At 38.7% G+C, this 23,161-nt stretch overlaps 1 protein-coding gene across 1 annotated transcript in view; it reads right to left on the bottom strand.

Moving 5' to 3' along the window:
* Nucleotides 1-19,309, bottom strand: part of LOC128738918 (V-type proton ATPase subunit D 1) — a 49,790-nt gene extending 30,481 nt beyond the window's left edge. Inside the window, exons 1-4 of the mRNA XM_053834407.1 lie at nucleotides 19,198-19,309; nucleotides 19,021-19,138; nucleotides 18,605-18,968; nucleotides 18,367-18,461 (exon numbers count right to left, since the gene is read on the bottom strand). Of these exons, the coding sequence (XP_053690382.1) occupies nucleotides 18,367-18,461; nucleotides 18,605-18,968; nucleotides 19,021-19,138; nucleotides 19,198-19,238 (618 nt within the window). The 5' untranslated portion in view covers nucleotides 19,239-19,309. The remainder of the gene's footprint in view (nucleotides 1-18,366; nucleotides 18,462-18,604; nucleotides 18,969-19,020; nucleotides 19,139-19,197) is intronic.
* Between the last annotated feature and the right edge of the window lie 3,852 nt (nucleotides 19,310-23,161).

The following is a 23,161-nucleotide window of genomic DNA, read 5'->3' as shown; positions in this document are numbered from 1 at the left end:
GTCATAGTTTACAGTGTATGGTCCACATTCAAGAAATTTAATTAACTCTCTCATCGCATCCTTAGGTAAGTTTCCATATTGCAACTCGTGAGGTGTAGCACAATTTATCCATTCTGCGAACCGACCCAAATTTGTAGCCCAACTGCGATGATTCTGCTGGCAATACGCGCGACATAATCTAGACAATTCGCGCATTGTCCGTTCCACTGGATTTGCTTGTGGATGGCGTACAGACGTAAAAACCAGTTTGATCCCATGTTCCTTCAAGGTCCTGCTCCAAAACTTCGCGGTAAATTGTGTCTCTTGATCGCAGAGCGCAGCTGCAGGCTTGCCAAGGTTTTGTATGCGTCGATCTAGCTTTTTCCAAAGTATGGTGGCTGTAGGCTTTTTGATTGCATCGAAGGTCACGTATTTAGTGAACACATCGATAGCTACAAATACGTAGCGAACTCCTGCGGGCCCAGGTGGAAGCGGTCCAAAAAGATCTACCGAAAGGATTTCGTTTGGTCCATCTGGAAGAATGCTGCGTGTATTGCCGTGCAAGGTAAATAATGCTGGTTTGGACCGCTGGCAAGTGAAGTAAGATCGAATATAAGCTTTAGTGTGCTTGCGCATTCCCCGCCACCAGACAGATTTCCTCATTACTTTAATAGTCTTCTGCAGCCCAAAATGCCCCGATTGGTCGTGGTAAAATCGTAGGACAACTTCAATCATGGATGTAGGTACCGCTATGCACCACCCGTCTACTCGAAGTTGGTTGACAAACAATACTCCTTTAGTCTTCAATATTTTCATATTTCCCAGCTGCTGTATGTTTTCATTGGCTGCGTTCCACATCTTAGCAAGTTTCTGATCATTCGCCTGATAGAAAGGTAATTTATTCATACCCTTTCTGAAATCTTTCTCCTCTGGTGACAACCGAGCGATTACCATCCGTCTTTCAGTAGGCTTAGTTGTCGCACCCATCGCGTACTGCGGGAAACGGGAAAGCGTGTCTGCTAATCCATTATCTTCTCCTCGACAATGTTCGATGTCGAAGTCAAACTGTTGTAAAAACAAAATCCATCGGGTCAGCCTCCCATTCAACAACTGACATCTCTTAAGAAATACTAGTGCCTTATGATCGGTGAACACAGTAAATTGCGTTCCCAGCAAATATTGTCGCCATTTATTAAGCGACCAAACTACCGCCAACGCTTCCAACTCAGTCACCATATAATTTGCCTCCGCAGGTTGGAGTACTCGACTAGCGTAGGAAATAACCATTCGATCTCCTTGGTCATCCCACTGGAAAAGAACGGCCCCCAAACCAGTATACGAACTGTCCGTCTGCACACAAAACTGTTTGCCATAGAGGGGATAGCGAAGCGTAGTGTGTCTCAAGAAAAGGTCTTTTACCTTCTTAAAGGTTTCACGTTCTACCTCTGTGTATATCCACTCGACCCCGTTTCGCAACAAATCATACAAAGGCTTCGCGGTGGCTGCAAAATTTGGTGTAAATCGGGAAACGTAACTCACCAGCCCTAAAAAACTTTTCAAGCTTCGCTGGTCAGTAGGTTCTGGAAAATTAGATATGGCTGAGAGCTTTTCTGGGTCAACCGCTATTCCATCTTGCCCAACGATATGGCCTAAAAATTTAAGCCGAGTTTTACAAAATACACTCTTGCTGGGACTGATGGTGAGTCCAGCATCTCGTAATTGTGTAAACAATCGTCTAAGGTGCGATAAATGCTCATCAAATGAAGTGGAGCGCACTAACAGGTCATCTAAATACTTTTCGATAAAATTCAGGATTTCGGGCCCCAAAACAATATCCATTGCCCTGGAGAAGCTAGCGACCGCCGTGGTAAGTCCAAAGGGAAGTACATTAAAAACGTAGCTGCGTGTGTCGAATAGAAACCCGGTGTACTTACGATGCTCCCGTTTAATGGGTATTTGCCAATAAGAACTGGTCAAATCGATGAGCGAAAAAATGCGAGATCCATCTAGTTTTTGGAGCATTCGATGAACTTCGGGAGGCTTCTCGTTATCTCTTTCCAACACTTTATTAAGACGACGAGCATCCAGGCAAACACGGACCTCTCCCGATTTTTTTATGGTGGTCACCAGGGGGTTGACGTAGGCAGTAGGCTCTCTTGATATAATTCCCCACTCTTCCATTTTCGCGATCTGTTCTCGTACATTGTCCATATAACGATACGGAATAGGATACTGTTTCTGGTTGAAAGCGGTAACATCAGTAACTCGAATCTCGTGCTCATAGAGTGAAGTGCGTCCCGGCTGGTCCGAGAATATATCAGCAAATTCCTTTTCCAGCTCACTCAATTCTAACTTCTGTTTCGTTGTCCTTTCGAAATCGCCAGATAAAGGCGATAAGTCATCATAGGGTTTGGTTGGTGACTCTGGTTTCACATCGGCATCGATAGCGTTCAGTTGGATGGGTACACCTAATGGTCCGGTATCGATATTAAACGGCAAAACTAGTAATTTTCCGTTTATATCTAAAACTGCTTCCCGAATCTCGAACAATAGCTGAGCTTTCAGGTGGTTCAACGTGTCCATGCCAAATATTAGTGGGCTGCATAGTTCATCCACCACTATTAAGGCCACATCAACCGACTCTCCACGTATTTTGATAGGGACGAATATTTGATTGGAAATTGTTTTTTTCTTCTTTCCGTAAGCACCTTGTATACAAGTTTTATGTACCGGGAACTCACAAAATTTTGCACCTCTCGCTTTTAGCTCACAATATAAGGCTTTGTCGATGCAACTAAGCTCACTACCACTATCCAGCAGCGAAGTCTTTTTTAAACTGTCAATATTCACTTCAATAATCGGTGATTTCTCGAACCGAATCGCTATCTCTCCTGTTTCAGCTTCCCTTAGCAATTCATCCGAACCGAGAAAAATATTAGCAACAGGATGGGTTTTTAATTCTTGCTCTTCATCCATCTCCGCGATCGTGGCCCGAACATTTCTGTTTACTGGAGCTTCATTCGACTGATTAGACATACTTCTCCAGTTTCTGCTACTAGGTCCCGCTTGTGCTGGAGCTTGGTTGTAATCATTGCGGCCTCGCCAATTAGAGTTAGCCCTTTGACTATTATTTTGGTAGTAGTCCTCTGTTTGAAGCAGAAAATATGCAGACGGTATATCTATACAGGAGCTCAAACGCATCGCTACGTTCCGAGAAAAATGCTGTGTCAATTGTAAGATGAGGTCCAGCTCTGTCGGAGCGGTACTCAAATATCGCGCTTTTGCCACTAATCCTAGAAAATATTCGGCCATTTTAGATGGACTACGGGGCGTATAACTGCCTCCTAATAGCTCTTCACGAACTAATCTTTGAGCTCGCTGGCCCCAATAGTGTTGTAGAAAATGGGAGCTAAATTTTTCATAATCAGTTAACAAATATCCGAATCCACGGGCCCAGATTTTTGCTGGTCCTTCCAAACACGATAAGGCGAGTTGCAAGCGGCAACGTGGATCAAACCGGGCATTAAAGATGTATTGTTCCAACTCTTGCAAAAATTCAACCGGATGGTTGGACTCAAGATCACCATCGAACGATGGTTTCGGACCGTCGTACGATTTTCCAGAGCACTGGCCACTAAAACTGTTCATATTTGTACTAACTGCATTCGAGGGCTGTTGTATTGTAATATTATTCGGAGCTCATTCTGGACCATTTGCTTCTGCTCCACGCGTTATGTTTGGTGGACCTCCCCATTCGTTTGGTTGCAGGAAAATGCTCAGATTGCCGTATTGACTAAATCCATGTGGCGGCTGGGCTAGCAAGGGTCTAGCAAACGGGATACGGTGCTGTTGTTCTTGCTGCAGTCGGGAAAACTGCATTGACTGAGATTGTTCCATGACACTTATTTTGTTCGATAGCATTTCGACAGCTCCAGATAGGCGAGTGATCGTGTTCATTATCGCATCGGTTGGTGAGGCAGTATTTTCGCCTTCGGCTGAGTTCTCATTTTCTGTAGAGTTTAACTGCGGTGTTGGCATTTCTCGTGGCACAGATGCCTCTCCCTCGTTCGTCGCCGCTGCTGGTCTGGGCTGGTCAGGGCGATTATCACCTGCTGATGTCATTGCGTTGTGTTGACTAAGAATCGGCACACTTGGAAGCACTCTCGAATGGTGAACTACGGAAGGATCGATTATGATCGATGAGCAGGCTGAAAATCCGGCTGCGTTGGGCGATTCCAAGCTCCAACCAGAGATTTCTCCAAGACGGGGGTCCGGATGATTCATTTGTACAGAGGGGTAATGATCCTGTGTAAAAGTAAGATCCGGTAGACCCAAACGGTAACTTATTGTGTAATGGAACGCTACTCACCTTCTATAGGCTTTCGCATGCCTTGTATAAGACTATATATCTGCTATCAGGTATTTATTTCCAGAATGATGACACAAAATTTTCTGTCCGATAAGTTTTTAATTATTCAGTCCATTTAGACCGTAGAAATATTTTTCACTTTAATATTTGGGGTGGTTTTGATAATAATTTCACTAATTGCACGTGGTTTCATTGTTCGACTCTTTTGTTTGATGGTTATTGTTCTATTTTATAAAAGTCACTCTCACAGTTTCGTGAGCTGATAACAATTTTATATCGGATTGGCTTGGGATAGATCCCGGTTGAGCCCCCAAGTTGAAACGACTGATTGTTTTGGATTATTTTATTACTAAAAGTCGCGGAGTGAACAATAAATTTTATATAATTTTTAAGTAAACTTTTATAATTAGGACCGTTCAATAAGGCTATCAGTCCAAGACTGCCCACTTCTCTCCATCGCGTACACGGCTGCAGCCTCTTCGTCGATTTCGTCTCAATTTTTCCCAGGGTTGAAGTCTATGGTGTTACAATGTGTGTGTGTGTGTGTAACGCTTTTAATCTCACTCACTTTTCTCGGAGATGGCTGGACCGATTTTAATGTTCTTAGTGTCAAATGAAAGGTCTAGGTGTCCCATAGGTCGCTATTGAATTTCATTTTGATCGGACTTTTAGTTCAAAAGTTATGTATAAAAATACGAAAAATATGGAACTTCATTATCTCATAGGTCCCTTAACCGATTTGAACAAAATTGATTGCATATGAAAGAGGAGCCTTGCAAACCCTCAACTTTCAAATTTCACGACGATTGGACTTGTAGTTTGAAAGTTATATAAAGAAATGTTAAAAAATAGTATTTAAAACATATTTTTGTAACATATGAACATTAATTCAATGTAAAACATCACGCATTTTATTACTGCTGAGATCTATCAAACGAAACCGAGTTATTTAAAATCGGACGATTCATTCAAAAGTTATTCAAACTTTAACACTTAAGCACCGTATATTAAACCGTTAAAACGTGTGAAATCAAAACATATCAATCAAATGTTGATTGTATTCAATGTGTGTGATGTATGTATGTATGTATGTATATATGTATGTATGTATGTGTGTATGTATGTGTGTATGTGATAACAATTTGCAGTTTTTAAATTTGCATTGAAATTCAATAGAAGTGAGAAATATGCCAATTATCTGAAGTTTTTCAAGCCTCTTAGTAGAATACGAACTCTGAATTTAAGGAAAAGATTAAACTTTTACCGACTAAACTCCACTATTTAATATTCATTCGCGACAGATACGTATGCGCTTTGAAATAAGACACTGATGAAGCCTGCACGTCGTAGGCGGACTACGTATCTGTTGCAAATAAATATTAAATAGTGGGATTCAATCGAAAAGTTTTTCTTTTCTTTGATTTCAGATTTCAACTGTCATTTTCTTCACTTGTTGTTACTCACAATTGTACAAGAAAAGCAAAAAGCGAAGAAAATCAGTTAATTTAAGCATGCAGGTATAGTGGTGTACAGGATTAAAAATACTAGTGAGTTGATTTTTCCAAATAAATTTATACAAATTTCAAACAAATTTTGCGCATCAATAGATGCTCTTTTCAGTCAATAGATACTAGAGCTTAGAAATGTTATATGAAAAATTGGAAGTACACGTTGCACGGTAGTAATTTTGAAAGATTTGTTTTCGTTAGTGACATTTTAAAGGACAGATGTCTTATGTCATGTATCATGTTTTAATAAATAAATCAAAAATGACAAGCACTGGAAATCATATCGATCATATTTCCCATTCTCAAGCATGTTTGTGGCGCAGCTTTTGCACTATTTTTCGACCTCTTCTTGTTTTCCTAAACCTCCAACATTGTAAAAACGATGCGATCAAGCTAATGACTATCTTTTCATGAAAGTACATTCAAAAGAAGCTTAAGTTTTGATTTCCATGCAAAAATAATTATCTGAAGAAGCGCCAGCTAAGAAAAAGTTCAATTTCTCTTTTTCATATCTAATGCTCTATTCAGTTTTTTTTTTGATTCAGATATATTGTACAATTGAAGCCAAGCAAACTAATAGTAAAATTTTGAGATTAATAATTTTGTTGTCGATATCCTTTTTCTTCAAAAGTGAAGTATATAATAATTTTTCTGAACTCTTGTTTTTCAAAGCTGCTAATTTTGGTATTAACATCGAAATATCAAAAAATCTGCTGAGAACATATATTAAATATTGTCAATTCAAAACAAATTTCGCATGTGGCTCTGAAGCCCGAAAGTTAAGGCCGACCGATTATAAAACTAAATAATCAAGTAACATATATGACGCATACAAGTATGTACGCACCCAAGGAAAGAAAATATAATTATTCTACGCAATACGTTGTGAATTTTACTGGTAAATAAGGATTTTGAGGAATATGGAACGGATATTTAAAAATACAGTCAAGTTAATTATAGATGTTCCTGAGAAATTAAATAATGATTATTGTGGCAGTAGAAAGGCTAGGTCACGCCGCTAGGTGGATTAATTCGGGTTTTTCTTAAAAGTATGAAGTAAATGCTATATTTGTGTAAGAAAAGAACTTGAATACAATAATAAAAAACTAAAATACAATATGTTCCAATACTATCTGAAGCAAACTTTATGTTGCGACTTCGACTGTTTATCATATTCGCAAGCAAGGTAGTGGAAGACCAGCTAAAATTATGAACACAAAAGGACATCGTTCGCTTTCTCGTGCCTTCAACAAGAAGCCCTCTGGTTTGGCTATCAATTAAGATGTGCACCAGATGACTGTATGAAGAAAATATTGATCCCGTTTCTACAAAAACATCATGCAGATGGACAATACGTGTTTTGGCCGAATAGAGCAACCTCGCATTATGCCAAAAACGACAAATCTGTCTCAGCGCGCCCAATCGAAGATTTCTTCGGGATTTTGAGTTTCTTGGTGTACAAAAATAACTGGAGAGTCACGAATTGCAAGCAGTTGATTGGTAGAATCCAGAGATGCATTCGCAAAATTGACATCACGGCCGTACAACGCTACTGTTCCGACATCAAACGGATGCTTCGCCGAACAGCCGATTACGGACCGTTTTAAAATATACACTTTTTTTCAACAATGGAGAATGTATCTTTAATTTCGGTTAATCTGATCTCCTTCATGTATCTTTGTCTTTTTTTGATAGTTTGAGAAAAAATTCCAAATTTTTAGTTATCACCCGTTAGAAGAGAAGCTAAATCAACGGTAGGGACTGTAAAATTAGGTGTTAAATTGTAATATGAAAAGAGGACAGGTTTGAAGAAAGTATCGGCTTATCACAATGCTTACTAACGCATATCTCGTATATACTTATATATGCGTATTTGAACGCCTGCATGCATGCTTGTGTGCAGGAGTGGCATAAACCGCAGCGCAGACCGATAGACACAAATTTTCGCACAACACAAAACTCGCCATGCGGTTTGTGTTTTCCCAATAATTCTCTTCTGCGCCTCTTTTGCTAAACACGCTCTTTCGTGTTTACGCGCACCAAGAAAAGGCAGCCGCATACGCAGTGTGATAAATTTGCTGCGTACTTTACCACACCCAGAGCCAGGGATGGCCAGCACCTCAACTTGCAGCGGGTGCGAAGAGTGATTCGCACAGTTCTCTCAGCGAATAGCAAGGATGCAGAGGTATAATCATTAGTTCACTGGCTCCTAGACGCAGTGTAAGTGGCAATGGAACTGACGACAGCGTCTTTTCTTTTCCGAAACACCGCACAAAGCGGACATGAAAACAACTACACTGCCACTGTGAAGCCAAGTGTGACTTCACTGTGAGATACAAGTGTGACTTAGCTGTGCGATCCTTACTATGAATTCACACTTCATAGAACTGTATAGTTCACCAGCGTGCGCGCTGCTGCAACAAAGATGCTGAGAAGTCACTTGGAAGCAGTTTATTGGGGAGTTCGCTGTGTGTTGTTCGATTTCGATGAGCTACACAGAAATTGAAATGCTTCTATGATGCATGTCAATGAATGACTTTTTCGCGTGGAGTTGGCGGTTATAGGATATTTCGAACAATCATATTTTTATTGCCGTAGGACTGCGTCTTACCGCAGATTGCCAAAAACTTAATTGCACCGGACAGATAGCTCTAAGCGGATTTTTTAAAGATAAAATAGTTGCAATCGTTGATTAATAATATTTAGTCTATTTCCAATGCATTTACATTTAAAAATAGGGACTCGATTTTAGCACGGTTTCGATTTTGGCAACATAGGCGATACGCCGTTGTTGCCTAATTCGAAATCCTACTGTATTACAAATCACACCTGGTTGTCCGCGCTCTTAGAATACCATTCTGGCCCGATTTTTGAATAGGTTCTATTGTTGCCATCAACGTAAAAACCGCGTGAGTTATTCCAAACTACCATATAAGGAAACAAACTCTCGCTTCTTTATTTTTGTTTACAGGACTTAACTAAAAATCAGGCTAGCAGTTTTTGTCTATTTCATTATCGCTATAAAACTTTAGTCACTATGAAAATTTATTGTAATTGTAATTTATTTAATTGTCTCGATACTGATGTTTATGGCATATGCGAAATAATTTTTGATATGATTTTTAACGGCTAAACATTTAATTATGAATAAAATACATGCAACATTGGGCATGTTCTAGTATAATCTACTACAAATAATTGACACATTTAGTTGATATTCGAGTCCGACGTGATTTTATACAGCTATTTTCGCGGTATTAGCAAGTAGGTACTATCTAAAAACTGACATGTAGCATGTAACTTGTTGCAACAGTAATGTTGCCCGATGTTTCCAAGAATCTTTGGCCACACCCCACAAATATTAGGATGGCGACAGAAGTAACATTTATCAAAAATGAACAAGTCGCACCTTAATTAACATTGACATTATTCTAATAGTAGGCGAGAGTAGTTAACAGTGAGTCAACGGGAATAGCTAAGTCATAAAACAAGATCCATGATATTTACATGGAAAATGAAGTTTGTGAACCTACATCGTATAATGTAGTTTGAGAAAAATTGTTGATTTTTAAATACATTTTCCAACAAAAATCAGTTTTAGGGGGTCAACGTAAATTTTTTTGCAATCATTTTCAAGTGATGTTGAACAACAAATACATATTAAATTAAAACTAAAATTGCTGCACGGCATCACATAGTAATAATAGTTAATATTAAAAAAACATTGTCCGCTAGTTCACTATTTTTTATAAAACATTCCTATTAGCAACGGTGACACACAGAGACGCGGGGGACACTTAGACATAGCTTTCACCATGCATATTTTTTTGAATTTTTGTGTGTTCAATTGCATTAATCCATACACGGTGTTCAAAATACCGTTATTAAAAAATAAAATAGGCCATTCAAACGGAAAATGCCAGTTGGTGTGTATTGCCATCCTACACCTCTGAGCCAATTTTAAAAAAAATCGATCGACGAATTTTTGAGTTACGCCCTTTTGAAGTTTTAAAGGGCAGATTTCTCATATAAAGTAAATAAAAATCTTCAATGACACTTCCAAAATTAACGTAAATCACAGCCGGTATTGATTTTTTATGCAACATTTGCCCATTGCCGATCATTTTAGGAGTTTTACGCTGTATTTAGACTACCCGGAAATGTTCCGGATTAAGGGGAAATCGAAAGTGGCTCAAAGATGGCTGGATAAATGGCTACCATTCGAAGCATGTATTGTTTTGCGCCTTAAAAATGCATCTGTATTGGCAGAGCACGCTTTCGCCACGTAATCAGTGCTTCCAGCGCTGTTATAATGTCCTAAAACTTGTAACTCAATTTATCGATCTGCTGTGTATCAATAAACGCTCAGCAAAACATAATTGCTAATGGAAAATAAATTTAACTGAACATATCGATCATTACGTGTTCATAAAAGCGACCAATGTATAATTTGGAATTAGTTAATAGATATTTGGTTACGCACATATTTCGTTGAACTAGCGATTTCCGAAAAAGCAGCAACACAGTATCAAACTTTCGTCACATCAATGAGCTTTTTAAGAGCTTTCAACTTTCGCCGCATCGATGAGCTTAGAGTGAAATAAACAAACAAAACGCAAACGCAGGAATCAAAAACGCAATCCGATGCAAGCGGATTAATTAAACATCCTAGTGATCCTACGCATTATTCAGTTGCTGCTGTTAATTTTGATTGAATCGGAATGCCTTGATAAAGAAAACAAACCCTTTTTCGGGATGTTTGTAGTCAGTGCGGTTGGCTGCGGATCAGCTGTTTTTGTTTGCAAGCTCCGCTATTTGACATATATTACCAATACTAATGCAATATTCAAATAAACGTTTAGGTTTTTAACGAACACATGAGATGTACAGTACAGTGTTTATCGCACTAACACAATAACGTTAGCCACTTTCGGTTCCGCCTTAAGTTATTGTTGTGGGAAATAGCCAGTATCGAACATGAACAAATACTTATCATGCGACACCGCAAATTATGCCAGAATTTAAAAACTAGATCACTGACAGTCAGATCAACTACCTAGCACCATGTTGGTTATATCTGGACAAGTTCCGGGGACTTCCGGGAACACCCAGACGAGTGGCCAATTTCGTCCATAAACAAAAGCTTATCGTGCGGCCCCTTAAATCACACTAGAATTCACTAACTAAATCAATGGAAGCCAATGGAGACCAATCAGGTTTGGTCATATCTGGACATATTTGGGGGACTCCGGGAACCCCTGGGAAGTCAATAACACAATGTGGTACATTTTTGATAATAAAGACATGTTCGGGATTGGCCATTGTAGTTCTTGGTACTCAATTTGGCTTACTTGAATCTATTTTAAAAGTTGTATAGTGTGATTTAAGGTGTCGTATGATGATTTTTTGTTCATGTTCGAAATTGGTCATTTCCTAGGGGTTGCCGGAGCCCCCCAAATATGTCCAGATATGACCAAACCTGACCCTAGATAGCAGATTTGGCTTCCATTGATCTAGTTATTGAATTCTAGTGTGATTTAAGGTGCCGCACGATAAACTTTTGTTTATGGACGAAATTGGCCACTCGTCTGGGTGTTCCCGGAAGTCCCCGGAACTTGTCCAGATATAACCAACATGGTGCTAGGTAGTTAACCTGACTGCCAGTGATCTAGTTTTTTAAATTCTGGCGTAATTTGCGATGTCGCATGATAAGTATTTGTTCATGTTCGATACTGGCTATGTCCCACAGCAATAACTTAATCCGGAATATTTCCGGGTAGTCCCAATACAGCGTAAAACTCCTAAAATGATCGGCAATGGGCAAATGTTGCATAAAAAATCAATACTGGCTGTGATTTACGTCAATTTTGGAAGTGTCATTGAAGATTTTTATTTACTTTATATGAGAATCTGCCCTTTAAAACTTCAAAAGGGTGTAACTCAAAAATTCGTCGATCGATTTTTTTAAAAATTGGCTCAGAGGTGTAGGATGGCAATACACACCAACTGGCATTTTCCGTTTGAATGGCCTATTTTATTTTTTAATAACGGTATTTTGAGCACCGTGCCATAGGGATAACCTGTAAATAAATGTGTTAGATAACACTCCATTAGTCGCGCAGCTAAGCACAATGTAATTTCTTTTTTCTTGTTCATTGAGGTATATGCTTCAACTAATGCTTGTGGGATATTAATTTATCAAACATAAGGTGTTTGTCACAAGACAAGTCAATTGCATACGTTGTGTAGTTTCTGAGAAAAAGGTACATACAGTTTGAAAATCGTGTTTTACCAGGAGCGGTGTTTTATTCGGCGAGGTTGTTTTACGCCGCACTGGAATGCTTATGTGTATGACTCTGTGTATGATTTTTTTCAAATAAGGCCATTGCAAATACACTCAAGTCGCTTTTTACGCGCAGGATACGTCCCGCGTAAATCAAAACCGCATAAATTCCGAAAACCGCGTAAAAAAAACGGCGTAAATTCCGAAAACCGCGTAAAAATAGTCGCGTAAAAAGCGACTTCAGTGTAATTTCAAAAGTTTTTGTCAACTCCCCCCCCCCTTCCCCCTTGGGAATTGGCTTGAAAAATCGGGGGGCAAAAAAATAATTTGTAGCATTTGTGTTAATTTTGTTTTATAAAATCAATTGTCTGTGGGTTCTACAGCCTGAAAAACTCGAAAAATGAGTGTACGAGTTGAGTTAATGTTTCTAGCACGAAACAGAAATAGAAATTCGAACAACGGAGTTTCGAAAATCGGCCGAAAAATTTTTCTTTCGTTTTCGACTGTTTTCGTAGATTTTTGCATGGAAAATAATAACATATACATTAAAAGCAAGAATAGATTTGGTTTTCACATTTAAACTTTAAGTAAAAATGCCTAAAATCAATATTTTTTTTGCTCGAATAAAAAAATCTCTTTGTTCCCCCCCTCAGTGGCCCAACACCGGAAGGACAAAAGCTTTATAAAATATTTGTAAAGGCCTAACTTTTGACCGATAAGACCATTCTCGTCAAATTTGACAGATATGTTCAGAGCGATAAGACCTCTCGTTTGATACTAAAATAATTGAAATCTGATTCATCTGGATAAAAACGTTATACATCATTGTAAATTTTATTGTGTTACATACGATTATTCATAACTTTCAAATTAAACGCCTAATCTAAAAACAAAGAAATAGTGCCCTATGAGGTTATATTACCATTCAAACAAGATTAATAGTGCATAAATGGTTCGGCCATCTCGGAGAAACGTTCGAATAATTGGCGCTTGGCAAAAATACATTTTTAAACATAACTTTTGAACTGAATTTTTGTTTTCAACAAAACTCCCCTAAAAATGTTGCAGCAGCAAGATCTTTCACTTGATACTAAAATTGTTGAAATCGGTTGAGCGGTACTGGAGAAAAATGTGTCGCGTAATTTTCTTATTTTACTTATAAGGCCATTACAAATATTTTATAAAGTTTTTGTCCTTCCGGTGTTGGGCCACTGACAAAGGGATTTTTTTTATCGAGCAAAAAAAATTGATTTTAGGCATTTTTATTTAACCTTCCTAATGCATTAGAAAAAAGTTACATATTATGCATTGGGGTCGAAAACGACCCAAGTTTTGAAATTGCCCTCATTCATCCATTTTCAATCCGAATTTCGTTTTCTTTACCTCATTTGAAAGCTGTGGCCAAAAACTGGCACCCAAGGTATGTTAGGGGATATTTGTAGACTAATGGCCACTTCTGCGTCGGTTCCGGAACACCCACTACCAGGTCCCGGGGGACATGTTTATATTTTGAGATAATTCATTTTGCGGCACATCAAATCACATTGGCTTGATAAAATAAGATTAATGGAAGTATAATGGGGACATTTTGGACTCAAACGGCCATTTTCCCATTGGTTCCGGAACATCCGGTACCTGGTTTTTGAGGACAATTTTGAATTTTAGGATGATTTATCTTGCCACGCGTCAAATTACGTCAGCTTGATATCATTAGACTACTGAAAGTATAATAAAGACATTTTGAAGGCAAATGGCCACATCAGCTTTGGTCCCGGAACATCCGGTACCCGGTTTTTGGGCCCATTTTTGTATTTTAGGATAACTCATCTTGCGACACATCAAATCACATCGGCTTGATTAAATAAGACTAATGGAAGTAAAATAAGGTCATTTAAAAGCCAAATGGCCACTTTACCACCGGTTCTGGAACATCCGGTACCTGGTTCCGCGGGACATTTTTGGATTTTGAAATAACTCATCGTGCGGCACATCAAATCACAACGCCTTGATCAAATAAGACAGTTACAAGAGGTTTGCGGACAATTTGAAGACAAACGGCCATTTCATCATCGGTTCCGAAACTTCGGGTGCACGGTTTATGAGAACATTTTCGGATAGGATAATTCATCATACGGCACATCAAATCACATTGGCTTGATAAAATAACACTAATGGAAGTACAATGGAAAAATTCCAAATTGTTCTCAAACCTCTTGTAACTGTCTTATTTGATCAAGGCGTTGTGATTCGATGTGCCGCACGATGAGTTATTTCAAAATCCAAAAATGTCCCGCGGAACCAGGTACCGGATGTTCCAGAACCGGTGGTAAAGTGGCCATTTGGCTTTTAAATGACCTTATTTTACTTCCATTAGTCTTATTTAATCAAGCCGATGTGATTTGATGTGTCGCAAGATGAGTTATCCTAAAATACAAAAATGGGCCCAAAAACCGGGTACCGGATGTTCCGGGACCAAAGCTGATGTGGCCATTTGCCTTCAAAATGTCTTTATTATACTTTCAGTAGTCTAATGATATCAAGCTGACGTAATTTGACGCGTGGCAAGATAAATCATCCTAAAATTCAAAATTGTCCTCAAAAACCAGGTACCGGATGTTCCGGAACCAATTTGAAAATGGCTGTTTGAGTCCAAAATGTCCCCATTGTACTTCCATTAATCTTATTTTATCAAGCCAATGTGATTTGATGTGCCGCAAAATGAATTACCTCAAAGTATAAAATGTCCCCGGGACCTGGTAGTGGGAGTTCCGGAACCGACGCAGAAGTGGCCATTAGTCATCAAATATTCCCTAATACACCTTGGGTGCCAGGTTTTGGCCATACCTTTCACATGAGGTAAAGAAAACAAAATTTGGATTGAAAATGGATGAATGAGAGCAATTTCAAAACTTGGGTCGTTTTCGACCCTTAATGCATAATATGTAACTTTTTTTGCTGTGGCTCTTCTAGATGTCGCTGAAAGCTGAAACTCCCCCACAATGCTAGTTTTCCAAAGTTAGGAAAAGTCAGAAAATTTCAAGTCTCTAGCTCGTTCCGTTACTGAGTATCAAGCTTTGTAAGTATGCCGATGGGTCGAAAACGACCCCAATGCACTAGGAAGGTTAAAGTTTCAACGTGAAAACCAAATCTATTCTTGCTTTTAAAATATTCGTTATTATTTTCCATGCAAAAATCTACGAAAAAAGACAAAAACGAAAGAAACATTTTTCGGCCGATTTTCGGAAATTTCGTTGTTCGAATTTCCATTTTTGTTTCGTGCTAGAAGCATTAACTCAACTCGTACACTCATTTTTCGAGTTTTTCAGGCTGTAGAAACCACAGACAATTGATTTTATGAAAAAAATTACCTCATACCCTACAAATTATTTTTTTGCCCCCCGAGTTTTCAAGCCAATTTCCAAGGGTGACAAAAACTTTTGAAATTATTTGCAATGGCCTAACTTTTAAACGAAACCTCGGACCGCAAAACAATTCAATAGTGATCTGCAAGGCAGTAACACCTTTCAACTGCCACAAAAGACGATCATTAAGACTGTCGCAGTGGCCTTTTAACCCAATGCCCTTCTGGCATACCAAAAAAAAACACCTTTCAAACAAGCTTAACGGCGATCAAATCGGCTAAGCCATATCCGAGAAACAGACTAAAGTCAAGCGTCACACACACACACACACACACACACACACACACACACACACACACACACACACACACACACACACACACACACACACACACACACACACACACACACACACACACACACACACACACACACACACACACACACACACACACACACACACACACACACACACACACACACACACACACACACACACACACACACACACACACACACACACACACACACACACACACACACACACACACACACACACACACACACACACACACACACACACACACACACACACACACACACACACACACACACACACACACACACACACACACACACACACACACACACACACACACACACACACACACACACACACACACACACACACACACACACACACACACACACACACACACACACACACACACACACACACACACACACACACACACACACACACACACACACACACACACACACACACACATTTTTAGTCGTTTATGTCCCCTTAAACAACACACTCGACTAAAGATTGAGACCTGTGAGTTCGACTCTCACCCTCGCTCTATTAGCTCTAAGTCTATATTTTGGCCTAATATTAAGAATTTTTCAGTTTGTCTGAATCTACATTTTTCGCATTAAGCATTTATTCTTCCCCAACATTATTGATTAAGTTAATAATGAGGATATTTTCAATTATCTTAAACTTCGCATATGCAGTATGCTGCAACTGCAACCAAAATCCTGACAATGCTAAAACCCTAAAATATTAGTTGGTACTTGTCACCATAAATTGCAAAATATAATTACTGTTTATTTCAAGGATTATTTGTTTCGAATTGATAGATGTCTTATACAAAATTTATACTATTTTATTCCAACTTACTTTTGCTGCATCGAACGGAAAAATATGCAGGGGTATTCACGTAGCGCTTGCAATGTTGCGTATTTATACTGCCGCTATTTACATAACAGTTCCATCTCCATAGAAACTGGAACTGTTATGCGAATAGCGGCAGTATATACATGAAACACATCATCTATGCAACATAGCAAGCGCTACGCGAATACTACTGCTATGTTAGCTATTCCGTGCCGTCTTGCATTTGTGTGATATCTACGCAGCTTTGGCTGTTCGTGCCAGCGCACCTTCCCCTGTGCGAACAAGCGAAACACGATGGAAAAGAGGAGACTAGCAAGTGTGAGTGTGAAGAAACAACACACTCACCTTTGAGTACGCTGCACCGACGCTGTGTGGTTCATTATTTCACTTCTCTGACCAACTGTGATTCACACAGGAAAGAGCGGGTGTAGTTCACCCGCGTGTAGAAACACAGTGAACGTGCCATCCCTGCCCAGAGCCGCTCTCTGCGCGGATGGATTGAGGATTGTACACCGTGTGCTGGGGCAATTGAAGCGGCGTGATTGAAAAATATATTTTTACTGTTGCGTCACTTGATCCGTACTAAATTAATCGCCTCTGTTCTACATACCGATCGGAGCCGGATCCGATCAGAAATTGCGCTTCGATCGGAATAGGCACATCGTATGCTATAACATGCGTCGATCGGGACTTTTCTAACTTTTTACGTTAATTCCGCACGTAGTGTGGCAAACGGTAGCGCCAAGTGTTATTTACATGATCACTTATTGGGCGATTGTCACTGAGTGCTGTCGTTCACTCTCACTTTGATTTCGCTCGTACGCTGTGTGCATATGAGCTGTTGAAGTGTGTTGCCGAATCGCTCTGTGCGACAAGGCATAAAATTGGAACATTGGGCCGAGGGTGGAACATTGGGTCGAAATTCGCCAAGGATTCAAAAGTTTCAAAAATAGTTGAATTTTGAGCAAACCTTGAGATCTATATCATGTGATATTTCATAAATTTGCCATGAAACAACTAACAAATGGCCCGGTTCTGTAAAAAAGAACAGGGCTTTCAAATGGAGTAAAAAAAAATTTGGCGGCCATCTTGGATTTGGTCGCCATATTGAATTTTAACAAAAAATCGCCGTTTTCACCATGAGCTCCTTCAGCCAATTTTGATTTCAAGACCACCATCGGAAAGCTGAGAAAAAATGCTATAAGAATAAAAAATATTTCCAGAGTTTTTGCCATTTTTGAAAGCCCTGTACGATGTCTTTTAAGCTTTGTATTATTAAAATGCCGTTTATTTGTTTCCAAAATTATTAAAATAAAGTGTTTTAAAAGCATGAATTTCTATCAACAAGTCCAAAGGCAAAAATAACAATTTGTGAACCTGAACTCACAATACCTCAAATGCTAATTAAAAACAATAATAATTGGATTAATCAGTAAGAGAATCAGTTCCTATTTGATAGGAAAGCCAACAAATAAAATACAAACTAAGTGAGTAGTGCTCAATCCAGCTATTTCGGAAACCATCCATAAACTTTGAAACGTTTTATTGGTTTTATAGCCGCTTGTCTTCGCTCATTTTGTTATTAAATCCCTCAAACATAGGTTTTTTTAATTGGCATATAAGGCTACTTTCGTACTTGAGAATAGATAGAATTATTCAAGAGTGTAATTTCAACTTACTTGTATTTTTTTCAAGCGATAAAATTCTTCTCTTTCAAGCTCGTCTAGTTCAGAGATAATGTAGGCTAGAGTACGGTCAATCCTTGGAATTATCACTAAGAAAAAGTTTAAAATTAATTGATGTTAAATGAGGAACAACACTCAGGCATTCACGAATGTACTATTTGTTAAATTTGTTAAACTAAGAATTTTCACATTTCACTTGCGCAATTTCGAGAAACGTATGTTTCAGACTTACCATGTTCAATAGCATTGACTCTTCTGTTAGTGATTTTAATAACTTCGTCTAAAGTGACAAAGGAAGTTTGAAGGGAAGCTAGCTCCACTAACAACTTGACGGCACTTTGGTAGTTTTTCTTCAACTTTTGCATCTGCTGGCCACCCTTAGCCAAACCTGTTAGTTCATACGTATCACTCCCATCCTGATACGACTCGAATACTGGCAAAGTAACGCCAGCAACATTATCCTTTTTTGTTCGAATCTTAATTTGAGCCTTAGTAACGTTTTGCAATACTACTTGATTGAAATCTCCTGAAAGAAATTTTGCCTCAGCCAAAGAAAAAGCAGCTTCTTTCATAACTTCGCCCATCAAAGTTTTAGTCTGAAATTAAACAAGAATTAGCATTTCCAATCGTTCAAACGAATATACTTGCCTCAATAATCTTGCTCAAGATCATACGAAATCTCATTTGAAGAGCATCGGCCTTTTTTTTAAGCAACCCGTGACCCTTATGAGCACCAGCCAATCGTGCTTTCATTTGCATCTGGGCTCTAAACATTAATGAAGCCATTTTTCATTTCATATTTTAAAGAATTTCTGTATTACTTACCCTCGTGAGGGGAAAATTGCAATTCTGTCCTTTGACGACATTTTTTCAAATTTTCGTTTGAGGAAAACTAAAATTGCACAGTGCACAGAAGAGAACAAGTTGGTCTTTGGTCACAAGATCAAATTATTTACATCGCCTAGTAATAGACTGGTGGTTAAAGTAATACGTGACGTTAGCTATATATCTAAAATGAAATCTAGGTGTCTCTGTGAGCGCGTATTAAGGGATCATTCACGGGACGACCTAACCTCATTTTTTTGACGGTCGTGAGTGGTTTATTAACGTGGTATGATACTTGGTATAATATATAGGTGCGCGTGATCACGGTTTTTGATTGTATTACAAAATGGCCTCCGAGTGCATTCGAAGCTTGTTAATAACTAGCTATGCTGGAGCTTTGTTCGCCTATCACGCTTTTTACGCGCTATAATGGTGGCCGCTATAAATTGTGTTCGTAATATGCGAACAATCTTTTTGACAACTCTGCATACATCAAATCTGGCACTCTTCTCTTGCAACCTTACCGTGCTCTTTTTTTCGTTTACGCCAAAGAAGGTGAGCAAAAATGTGCGAAATGTGAACAAAACTATTGCTCTCCTTCTTTTGCGTAAACGAAAGAAAGAGCAACACTGCCGTCCAGGAGAAGAGTGCCCAGTTTTGATGGATGCAGAGTTGTCGAAAAGATTGTTCGAATATTACGAACACAATTTATAGCGTCCGCCATTATAGCGCGTAAAAAGCTGGATATAGTTTTCAAGCCGCTCGCCCAGGAAACACATCGAAGCTTATTGTCACATAACACATTGTTAACAATAAGCTTAATTCGATGTGTTTCCTGGACGAGCGGCTTGAAAAATATTGTGGCGGACAGCTAAATCTGGACTATTTGCCCAACCCAAGTAACACAATTGGTTTTAAGAATAGAATCAATATATATATCCAGCTTTTTACGCGCTATTATGGTGGCCGCTATAAATTGTGTTCGTAATATGCGAACAATCTTTTTGACAACTCTGCATACATCATATCTGGCACTCTTCTCTTGCAAAACTACCGTGCTCCTTCTTTCGTTTACGTTAAAGAAGGAAAGCAAAACTATGCGAAATGTGAACAAAACTATTGCCTTCCTTCTTTTGCGTAAACGAAAGAAAGAGCAACACTGCCGTACAGGAGAAGAGTGCCCAGTTTTGATGTATGCAGAGCTGTCAAAAAGATTGTTTGCATATTACGAACACAATTTATAGCGTCCGCCATTATAGCGCGTAAAAAGCTGGATAGTCACTCTACACTGAGAAAAAAACCATGGTAATGCGAAACATGTATGCATGGTCATCTTAACTATATTGCAATATTGTAGCGCTTACCATGATTATTGTCAACTTGAGAAGTTTCGTGGTTAAAACTACTATGACAACAAGCAAATCGCTGACTATTTCCGTGGTTAAATTGACTTTTCTCTCATACTTCTAATGACAATATTTTTGCAGCTTGATATAACAATATTGAATTGTCAACAGGACCATAAAATTGGTAACTTACTAACTGTAAGAATATCATGGTAGTTTTAACATTTTTATGGGTTATCGTAACAGTATAAGCTTAGTGCTTTTCAACCGACTATGGAAACGCGTTTCTTGATGACAATTTTATGTTTATTTTGCCCTTTTTCTTTCTGTCATTTGAAACCGCACCGCCATTACGAAAAATTTGAGTAACGAGTGATGTGCTTAGTTGTGAGTTTTTTTGTTTTTATTAAAATTTTTTTGATATTATGAACAGTTTGTTAGTGCAAAACAAATAATAAAAAAAATCTAATCTTTAAGTGACAAATTGTATTAAATTATTTTCTGGGTACGTGAAAACAGGTTGAATTATTTTACTGTGTAGTGTACTAACAAAAACAAACTGCTAAACTGTTATGGTGTAATCGGTGTTATTTATAGCTTGTCTGTTTTATTTTTTTAATTGCGGATGGTGCTGGACTTCCGCTCTAAACAGTTCAATCGGTGGTTTAGACGTGTCCGTGAAGTGTTTTTGGATAAAACGCGAAATGATGTCCAAATATTTCCATTTAACTTGACTGCGGCGAGGGAGCTGCGGGATAGACTGTTGGAAACGTATATTTGGAACTGTAATAAAGGCAATTTATATATCCTATCTGCATGCAGACCATCATCTATAGGTAGTATTCGATATTTTTTGATTGTATGAATTATTGGTATTATCTTTTCTTTAATATTCGTCAGGTATATTTGGATTACTACACATGAGACGCAAACTACTAGGAGCAAATTGTGATAAATAACTTTTTTAGGAAATGTACTGGCTAAGCTATGGCTTTACGATTGCCAATTGCAATCCTTGAGCGTAAAATATACCCTTGTGAATTAGTCAATGACCTGGTGAGTAACGGTTGAAAATTTAATAGTCATAATTTAATTGAAATGTTTTATACAGATCGAGTAATCCTTAAGCGACAAACATGCTCTTGAGTTAGGCCTTAGAGAGATCGCAATATGTGGAGGCGCGAGTGGAAAAGCACTATCGCAAGCGATTGAGCAGAGAATCATTACTGAACATAGATTGCAAATTGCATCAAAAGTTGCGAAACACAAGAATCTTGCAGACAGGTATGCATTTAATGTTTTTATTGTATTAGCTATTAATATGCTTTGATTTGAAATTCTCTTTTATAAAAATTACTCAATCTGAGCAATTACTTTAGATACATTAATTTCTCTTCCATGAGTAGGTGGTTTGTTGAGTCCTTCAGCAACCGCCAGTTTTAGTTTCATGTATAGCATGTAACCTAACCTAATAACCCAATAACCAACACTCTCTACTTTTAAAAGCCGCAATTACCGTCACCGAGAAAAATTGGAATAATGCGAACGATTGCCATGTCCCCATTATACTATATCTGCTCGATTTTTCGTACTTCTGAGCGATAACACTGATCTTGAATAACTGTCAAGAATTGCGTTATGAAACTCCCTCTTCTGTTGAGTACTCTTACCACTGCGTCCATTATTTTGAACTATTGTGCTATGCCCCGTTTATTTCTTTTACTGTACGCTTCAAGCTTACCTATCACTTGTTAAGTAAGTAATAGGCTCGTAGCTGGAGCGAGACAGGTACCAATCAGGGATGACTTGGTTTTTGAACGTTGTTACCTTGATCGGCGACGCAAAGCAGATCTCCCTTGGCTCTGGTAGACCATTTTTGGGATACTGCACTCTACATCCTATTAGTGCTCCACAATTGCAGAGCAAGTGTTCCGAGGTATCACGCTCGGCATTACACAAGCGACAAATGTTATCTTGTATGAAACCGAGATTCCGAAGATGGTATTTACTCGCACAATGTCCTGTCACAAGACCGGTAAGCGTGCTGAGATTTCTTGATGTCAACTTTTGAGTAACCCTAATACACGGCGTTATAATTTTTTTGATTGTTTGAGGGATTGTACGGCCATCCAATTGGCCATGCATGTTCGGCTCTCCCGTTGTGTCAGCTCACTTTTCAGCACACAGTCAGAGATGCAGCGAAATGGATTTGGAACCGTGAATGGAGGGTTAGATCCACATCTGGCTGGTTCGTCTGCAAGTTCATTCCACTCTATAGCGCAATGACCAGGAACCTAGTACAATTTTACCGAGTTCACTTGGCTTAGTTGCCGTAAGAAGCAATTGCAATCCCAGACAATTTTTGAGGAGCACTTAAAAACTTTAAAGGCTTTTAGTGCCGCTCCCATACCAATGAAACACAAATTTCCTCGTAACTCGTGAACTAATCAAGCAAGTGGAACAAAATATGACATATGGGTGTTTTTGGAGACAAGAATGTTTTCTATGATGAATTGAAACCTTTCCCCGCTTCAGGAGAGGGGGCTCCTATACAAATGAAATACAAATTTCCTTATAACTCGAGAACTAGTTAATCAAATGGAACCATATTTGGCATG

This window comes from Sabethes cyaneus, chromosome 2, assembly GCF_943734655.1.
Source record: "Sabethes cyaneus chromosome 2, idSabCyanKW18_F2, whole genome shotgun sequence".
NCBI lineage: Eukaryota > Metazoa > Arthropoda > Insecta > Diptera > Culicidae > Sabethes > Sabethes cyaneus.
The sequence above is the reverse complement of the archived record's forward strand: the minus strand, read 5'-3'. Positions and strand labels throughout refer to the sequence as shown.